Genomic DNA, 9217 nt, shown 5'->3' on the forward strand with positions numbered 1-9217 from the left:
CTTTCCGCAAGATTAAGCTGATCCACCCCCCCAAAAAAAATAAAAAATAAAAAAAAATAAAAATTACTTCTCATCTCTCTGCTCCTCCAGGTATGATCCTGTTTTGTTGTTCCTTTGTAGTTGTACATAGTTTTCACTCAGTCATATTCACACACACAGATTCATGCATCCCTGCACTTTACATACACCCTACATTATGATACTTCCACACCTCATTCCTTTTTCTTTGTTTAAAGTTAATCGTTTTTGTTTAGAATAAAGAACCTTTTTAATTGGCTACCTGTTGTTCGTGTCCCCTCATTTTTGTCACAGGCTAGCCTGTGACAGTTGTGGGTGGTTGTTTTCTGTTTTGTGTGTATACCTTACAGAACTGTTTCGTTTCATTCTCTCTCTTTGTTGTTTTTGTCATTTCAGTGTTCAGTTTATTTTATAACATTAAAATGAACACTTACCACGCTGCACCTTGGTCCTCTTCTCCTTCTCCCGACGACGTTCGTTACAGCATGCTAATCTTGAACGTACGAGTTTTGCTATTTTTATACTGTTACGGTACTTTTTGATACTGTTTTTATGAATCCATGTTATGTACAACATAATGCACTGAATTTGCAATTGTATTTGAATGTGAAATGATTTTATTTTATTTTATTCCCAATAAAATAAATATCTACAGTAGCTTTGATTGGACTTACTTTCAAAGTCTTAGATAGCAGTCATAATCAAGTCGAAATCTACTGACAAATCCTTTTTAATCCTTGTCACATGAAGAAAAATAATTAAGAGAAATTATAGATAAAACGTGTCGTTGCTCGGCAATTGTACATAAAAATTACACAACAATGAATCGTTTGGAAGGAATCAGTGGCTAACTGCAAGCATAGCAAGAACCCACTAACGTTAGCCTGCTATTCAATGGAGTGGCTGTTTTTTTTCCCCGTGTACCCATCATAAATCCAGAGAATGCCAGACTTTAATGACAAAATTTGCCTACAAAGGACCGCTGATATTTACTATTTGAGAGATTTAACTCTCAAGTCAATGCTTTTGGATAATAAATATCAATTAAACAATAGGACAATAATGTGAGTAAAATACATTTGAAAGTATTGTAAAACTCACCAGCTGTTGCAATCACTCTTCTGTTTTAACAGTAGTGACCGTGGTGTCCTAGAGCTGTGCAGATATCAGTGAAAATGAATTTTCTCCCAGTAAGCCTCAAATTTCACATTAAATAGAAAATATGTTTTTGTCTGGAGTAAGATTACTATTTTACACCTGTTTCTATTTTCAAATTCTCAAGCAGCCAAATGAAAGCCTATTCATAAGTACAGAGGTACCTTACAGTAAATGGAAGGGATTTACTGTACAGAAACGGCATTACTGATACTCATCAGTAGTTCACCAACAGGTGTAACATGAAGGTGGAGTGACTTTAATGATACAGATGGAAAAATTGTGCTTGTACACAATAGTTTTTTAACTCATACTGTACATCCTCTTTATTGCTTAATTTGACCAGATAAAAGAAAAACTCTTGTGAGAAACAGAAACAGTGAGAAACAGATACAAAGGATAATTAATATGTTTGTACCAGAGGAGGCTTGTGGGAGGAGCTATAGGAGGATAGGCTCATTGTAATGGCTGGAATGAAATAAATGGAACAGTATCAAACACATGGAAACCACGTGTGACTCGGTTCCATTTATTCCACTTATGCCATTACAATGAGCCTGTCCTCCTATAGCTTCTCCCACCAGCCTCCTCTGGTATGTTCTGTATAGTGTAAAGCACACTAGTCTCTGGTTTGAGTGCTAGAGTTTAGCTGGCAGTGGCAGGGTACTGCTGCTTGTCCAACAGGTTGGCCATCTCCATCCAGCCCAGATCCCACTGTACCTCTGTCACATCCTGCTTGGTCTGGGGTGCCTCTCCTGGGGGTGGCCCTTCTTTGGAGGAGAAACAGCTGCGGGTGCACCACATACGCAACCTTGAATCCAATAACAGACTGGTTAGTGACGCATACAGAGTTTACTGCTTACTACATAGTGTTTTTATGTCCATTGAATGTGATTAGTAAACAGAGATATTTGTTGAAGGTAATAACTACTAACCTGTAGTGACGAACCAGTAACATAACAACAGGAATAAGCAACAGGATAACCACAATGCAACAGAACAGCAACACCCACATCCAGGTACCTGAATGGGGAAAACATGAAACCATATAAGTCGAGTGTGCACGCGCGTGTGTATGTTGGAGGAGGGGGGTTGAGTTGATTGAAGGGTTTTATGTGTAGACACTGTACCTTCAGAGGACAATGTCTTTCTCTCTTCTGAGGTGGAGTTCCCTAAAATAAAGGCATAAAAAATCAATGCAACGTAAAATGAAGTTAATCTATATTTCAAGCAGTATTGGGAGGCAGTAAAATATTTGGGCCGCAGTTGTGCCCAACCGTTTGGTCTTACTTCTCACAGACAGCCAACTCTCTGGGCTCTCCAACTTCTCCTCAGGTTCAGCACACTTGTAGAAGCCCTCGTCTGCACCGTTCACATTGTCAATGGTCATCTCTGTGACGTTCAGAGAAACAACCTCTACTCCGTCTTTGTAGAAGGTGGTCTGGTTAGGTTTGTGGAACCAGTACCGGCAGTGCAGAGTCACCTGATCTCCCTCTGTGACAGGGTGAGCAGGGCCAACAATGATCATGGAACCATCTGTGAGACACAAGAGAAGACACTAGACCATAGGCATAGGCATAGACCATTACATATAGTGCATCTTACTTGCTTTCTTATGCATAATCTCGATTTCCACAGGCACATGGCATTATTTCCCCCCAACCACATGATCACAATGCTGCTAATGTATCAGACATCAGTGATACAGATATGGCTCACAGCTCACTGTGATGTTGACCGTGTTGCTGCGCCATTTGCTGCTCTCACACCAGTACAACCCACTGTATAGAGAGGAGAGGCTGCATGCTCCAGGAACCTCCTTCCTGACAGTGCCCTTTAGTGTCTGACACCCAGACCTAACTCCAAAGTCAGTGAGCTGCCACAATGTCCAGTCTGTGGAGTTACTCTCTGTGGAGTTGCTCTCAGACACAGCAGGGCACTGGAGAGAGAAGCGCTCCCCTTGGAAGTGCTGTCGGCTGTTGGGGATCACTGCCAAAGAGGGTGGGGTCAGCTCTGCAAGAGAGATGGGTACAATAAGTGGGGGTGACATTTTCAGGATTACTCACTCTACTAATGCCATAACAGCAAATGGCTACTCATCCTTGATGAGGTTATGTGTGCATTGATACCAATAGCAGTATGCATATTGTATCCAACCAATCAGTGAACAGTGATTAGACTGAAGGTTGTCTCACCTGACACAGTCAAGTGGGCGGGGTCACTGAGTAAGGGTGTGGTTGAGCCATTCCGCTCAGCCTGGCACCAGTAGCTACCACCGTCAGCCTTGGCAACCCCAGTGATGGAGTAACTGTCACCACTGATCATGTGTCTAGCGTTTGGGGTCACAAGTTTGTGAGATGTGTGTCTGAACCAGTGATAGGTCCAAGAATAGTTAGCACCTGCTTCCACACTGCATCCCAGGGCCACAGATTCCCTTATGTAGATGGTTGATCCTGGGGGCCAAACAGACAGAACCGCTCTGATATTGGGAGACCCTAGAGAAAGAAGGAAGCTCATTATTTCTGGACATTTCTGTATGTGTATATGAGTGTGTGTATATGAGTATGTGTATATGAGTATGTGTATATGAGTATGTGTGTGTGTTTTACCTTTAGAGTCTGTAGTCTGGATCATCAATGCTGTTAGACCTGATGAAGAAAAAAAAGGATCATTGATCAATGTGATCAGAAGTTAACTCTGTTTACTATTCAGGAGTAGGACATAGAGCAGTAACAACATTACTGTATATACACTCAGTGGGCAGAGGAATGGGAAACAGTCTCTAATGAGTCTGTAGATGGATATCATCCCCATGGGGGTAGGAGGAATGTACACGCATGTCCTTTCCTGCTATTTCTGATCCTTTCCTTCACAACAAGACTCCACACAACCTACGATCATGCTTATGATTGTAGGTTATGAGCTTATGGCAAGAAAAATACAGGAGTAGATAGCACTCAAATAAACCCACCTAAACATGTTCTCTTAAGAGTGACATTTTACCCCATTCTCACATTCAACTAATAGGCTACACTAAACATATTTAAAAAGTGTAGCCTATGCAGAGTGCACTGCAGTTAATCAAAATTCAGACCGGGTTATATCATCATGCACATTATCAATGACAATAATTGACCATTGACATGTACAGTGGTGGAAAAAGTATCTAATTGTGATACTTGAGTAAAAGTATAGATACCTTAATAGAAAGTTACTCAAGTAAAAGTCACCCAGTAAAATACGACTTGAGTAAAAGTCTAGAAGTATTTGGTTCTAAATATACTTAAGTATCAAAAGTAAAAGCATAAATAATTTCAAATTCCCTATATTAAGCAAAGCGGACGACACTATTTTCTTGTTTAAGACATTTACGTATAGCCAGGGGCAGACTCCAACACTCAGACATCATTTACAAATGATGCATTTGTGTTTAGTTAGTTCGCCAGATCAGAAGCAGTAGGGATTGGGGACCACGTGTTCTCTTGATAAGTGCATGAATTGGACCATTTTCCAGTCCTGCTAAGCATTCAAAATACTTTTGGGTGTCAGGGAAAATGTATGGAGTAAAAAGTACATTCTTTTCTTTAGGAATATAGTGAAGTAAAAGTAAAAGTTGTCAAAAAAATAAATAGTAAAGTACATATACCCCAAAAAACAACTTAAGTAGTACTTTAAAGTATTTTTACTTAAGTACTTTACACCACTGGAAATGTATATGAACAATTAAGACAATTCTAATTAGTCAATGAGGAAATTAAAATGTATAGGAGCTCACCCAGTATGATATAGACGGAGAGGGAGTTCATTCTATCTGGAGTGGAATTACTCTGGTACACAATTAAAACCCTATCAAATCTCTTTCTGACTCTATCAAACAGACAGACAAATACAAGTATCAGAGAGATATCTTACTAACTCACTATTACACCTGCCATATCAGAATTGTCCAAGGGTTGCAGTCTTCAAATGGGGGAAAAAAGGTCACTCATTTGGAGGTAAAATCTAAATGGGGATTTAGGGTGGGACAGTAAAAATCTAGAAAGACAGAAAACAGGGGATGAGGAGGAGCTATTGGACTTCCCATCATAATAATCGCCCAGCCCCCTTTAGAGATGGCCATCTTGCCGGGGACTAGGGGGCAAACATTTCCTCCACTTCCGCCTGTGCCATGGCAATACAGTCACAACTACTACTAACAATGAGGCACATACAGTTGAAGTCGGAAGTTTACATACACCTTAGCTAAATACATTTAAACTCAGTTTTTCACAATTCCTGACATTTAATCCTAGTAAACATTCCCTGTTTTAGGTCAGTTAGGATCACCACTTTATTTTAAGAATGTGAAATGTCAGAAAAATAGCAGAGAGAATGATTTATTTCAGCTTTTATTTCTATCATCACATTCCCAGTGGGTCAGAAGTTTACATACACTCAATTAGTATTTGGTAGCATTGCCTTTAAATTGTTTAACTTGGGTCAAACGTTTCAGGTAGCCTTCCACAAGCTTCCCATAACAAGTTGGGTGAATTTTGGCCCATTCCTCCTGACAGAACTGGTGTAACTGAGTCAGGTTTGTAGGCCTCCTTGCTCCCACACGCTTTTTCAGTTCTGCCCACAAATTTTCTATGGGATTGAGGTCAGGGCTTTGTGATGGTCACTCCAATACCTTGACTTTGTTGTCCTTACGCCATTTTGCCACAACTTTGGAAGTATGCTTGGGGTCATAGTCCATTTGGAAGACCCATTTGCGACCAAGCTTTAACTTCCTGACTGATGTCTTGAGATGTTGCTTCAATATATCTACATAATTTCCCCTACTCATGATGCCATTTATTTTGTGAAGTGCACCAGTCCCTCCTGCAGCAAAGCACCCCCACAACATGATGCTGCCACCCCTGTGCTTCACGGTTGGGATGGTGTTCTTCGGCTTGCAAGCATCCCCCTTTTTCCTCCAAACATAACGATGGCGATTATGGCCAAGCAGTTCTATTTTTGTTTCATTATACCAGAGGACATTTCTCCAAATAGTACGATATTGTCCCCATGTGCAGTTGCAAACCGTAGTCTGGCTTTTTTATGGTGATTTTGGAGCATTAGCTTCTTCCTTGCTGAGTGGCCTTTCAGGTTATGTCGACATAGGACTTGTTTTACTGTGGATACAGATGCTTTTGTACCTGTTTCCTCCAGCATCTTCACAAGGTCCTTTGCTGTTGTTCTGGGATTGATTTACACTTTTCGCACCATTGTACGTTCCTCTCTATGAGACAGAACGCATCTCCTTCCTGAGCGGTATGACGGCTGCGTGGTCCCATGGTGTTTATACTTGCGTACTATTGTTTGTACAGATGAACGTGGTACCTTCAAGCATTTGGAAATTTCTCCCAAGGATGAACCAGACTTGTGGAGGTCTACAATATTATTTCTGAGGTCTTGGCTGATTTCTTTTGATTTTCCCATGATGTCAAGCAAAGAGGCACTGAGTTTGAAGGTAGGCCTTGAAATACATCCACAGGTGGACCTCCAATTGACTCAAAGGATGTCAATTAGCCTATCAGAAACTTCTAAAGCCATTAAATCATTTTCTGGAATGAACAGCGCAAACTCAGTATATATCACAACATTGAAGTGTTAGAGGCCTCCAGTTTTTTAAATGGACTGGATCTTTATACTTACCACCTGGGTCCTGTTTCAGTAGTAATAAAATCAGACCTTCTTGTTGAGTACCTGAAAGTCTACAATTTTTATAGTAGTAATTAAAACATGGTAATAATGGATCTTTGAGTACATAAGAAAAGGTCTGATATACCTCTGCTGGTATACAATCAAGCCCTGGTGTTTTTTCCAAACTGCACCTGTTAAGAAACTGACTGTTAGAACTGTTAAGGCTCCATGGATTGATGAGGAATGGTTGCGCATCTGACTGGCTGACTTACTGCAAATTGTGAAATGACGTCTAAATAACTAAACTCAACAAAAGAAGAAGAAAGAAGACAAGATCAACGATATAAACAATAATGGAAAAAGAGTACTTCTAATGAAATTATGGCCTGAAAAAAAATCTAATCAGATGGCGCAGTCATCACAAAACCATTTGATGTTGCCAATTATTTTAATGATTTCTTCATTGGCAAAGTGGGGCATCGTATTCATGCATAAAAAAACAAATGAAAGATATAAAAGCATTATAAATTAGAATTTTGTCAAGTTAGTGCAGGAGAGGTGGAAAAAGTATTGTTATCGATCACTAATGACAAACCTCCTGGCTTTTACAACTTACAGTGCCTTCAGAAAGTATTCATACTCCTTGACTTATTCCACATTTTGTTGTGTTACAGCCCCAATTAAAATTTTAAAAAAATCTCTCACCCATCTAAACACAACACCTCATAATGACAAAGTGAAAACATGTTTTTATACATTTTTGCAAATGTATTGAAAATGAAATCCAGAAATATCTCATTTACATAATTATTCACACCCCTGAGTCGATAATTTGTACCTATGTGTAACGGCAGATTTCCTAGCAGGGATCGGACCAAGATGCAGCGTAGTTAGTGTTCATCATGACTTTAATTAAGACAATAAACGTGAACACTACAAAAATACGAAAAAAACAAATGTGAAAAACCGAAACAGTCCTATCTGGTGCATAGACACAAAGACAGAAGACAACCACCCACAAAAACCCAACACAAAGCAGACTCCCTAAATATGGTTCCCAATCAGAGACAATGACTAACACCTGCCTCTGATTGAGAACCATATCAGGCCAAACATAGAAACGGGAAAACAAGACACACAACATAGAATGCCCACTCAGCTCACGTCCTGACCAACACTAAAACAAGGAAAACACAAAAGAACTATGGTCAGAACGTGACAGTACCCCCCCCCCCCCCCCCCAAGGTGCGGACTCCGGCCGCAAAACCTGAACCTATAGGGGAGGGTCTGGGTGGGCATCTGTCCGCGGTGGCGGCTCTGGCACTGGACGTGGATCCCACTCCACCATAGTCTTAGTCCGCTTTATTAGCGTCCTTTGAGCGGCGACCCTCGCCGCCGACCTTGGACTGGGAACCCTAATAAAGGGCCCCACTGGACTGAGGAGCACCTCAGGACTGAAAAACGCCCCTGGACTGAAGAAGCAGCTCCGGACTGAGGGGCAGCTCAGGACTGAGGGGTAGCTCATGACTGAGAGGTAGCTCATGACTGAGAGGTAGCTCATGACTGAGAGGTAGCTCATGACTGAGGGGTAGCTCATGACTGAGGGGTAGCTCATGACTGAGAGGTAGCTCCTGACTGAGAGGTAGCTCATGACTGAGGGGTAGCTCATGACTGAGGGGTAGCTCATGGCTGAGGGCAGCTCATGACTGAAGGGCAGCTCCTGACTGGCGGGCGGCTCTGGCGGCTCCTGACTGGCGGGCGGCTCTGGCGGCTCCTGACTGGCGGGCGGCTCTGGCGGCTCCTGACTGGCGGGCGGCTCTGGCGGTTCCTGACTGGCGGGCGGCTCTGGCGGCTCCTGACTTGCGGGCGGCTCTGGCGGCTCCTGACTGGCAGGCGGCTCCTGACTGGCGGGCGGCTCTGGCGGCTCCTGACTGGCGGGCTGCTCTGGCGGCTCCTGACTGGCGGGCGGCTCTGGCGGCTCCTGACTGGCGGGCGGCTCTGGCGGCTCCTGACTGGCGGGCGGCTCTGGCGGCTCCTGACTGGCGGGCGGCTCTGGCGGCTCCTGACTGGCGGGCGGCTCTAGCGGCTCAGGACAGACGGACGGCTCAGATGGCGCTGGGCAGACGGGCAGCTCAGATGGCGCTGGGCAGACGGGCAGCTCAGATGGCGCTGGGCAGACGGGCAGCTCAGATGGCGCTGGGCAGACGGGCAGCTCAGATGGCGCTGGGCAGACGGACAGCTCAGATGGCGCTGGGCAGACGGGCAGCTCAGACGGCGCTGGGCAGACGGGCAGCTCAGACGGCGCTGGGCATACGGGCAGCTCAAACGGCGCTGGGCAGACAGGCGACGCTGGGCAGACGGGCAGCGCAGGCGGCGCTGG

At 43.4% G+C, this 9217-nt stretch overlaps 1 protein-coding gene across 2 annotated transcripts; it reads right to left on the reverse strand.

Annotated features, from left to right (window-relative positions):
* Nucleotides 1-707: 707 nt before the first annotated feature.
* On the reverse strand, nt 708-5215 carry LOC139541216 (high affinity immunoglobulin gamma Fc receptor I-like). Of its 2 annotated transcripts, none has more exons than XM_071345619.1 (8): nt 4949-5215; nt 3783-3821; nt 3369-3668; nt 2956-3186; nt 2464-2709; nt 2304-2345; nt 2109-2196; nt 708-1984 (listed from the first exon to the last, which is right to left on the reverse strand). In XM_071345619.1, exons 1-8 carry the CDS (start codon nt 4977-4979, stop codon nt 1819-1821), a joined length of 1143 nt encoding a protein of 380 aa, XP_071201720.1. In that variant the 5' UTR covers nt 4980-5215; the 3' UTR covers nt 708-1818. The 2 variants fall into 2 exon arrangements, with proteins under 2 accessions (XP_071201720.1, XP_071201719.1); XM_071345618.1 differs by having other exon boundaries at nt 710-1984; nt 2893-3186.
* Nucleotides 5216-9217: the final 4002 nt, after the last annotated feature.

The sequence above is a fragment of the Salvelinus alpinus genome, chromosome 16, assembly GCF_045679555.1.
Source record: "Salvelinus alpinus chromosome 16, SLU_Salpinus.1, whole genome shotgun sequence".
Lineage (NCBI taxonomy): Eukaryota > Metazoa > Chordata > Actinopteri > Salmoniformes > Salmonidae > Salvelinus > Salvelinus alpinus.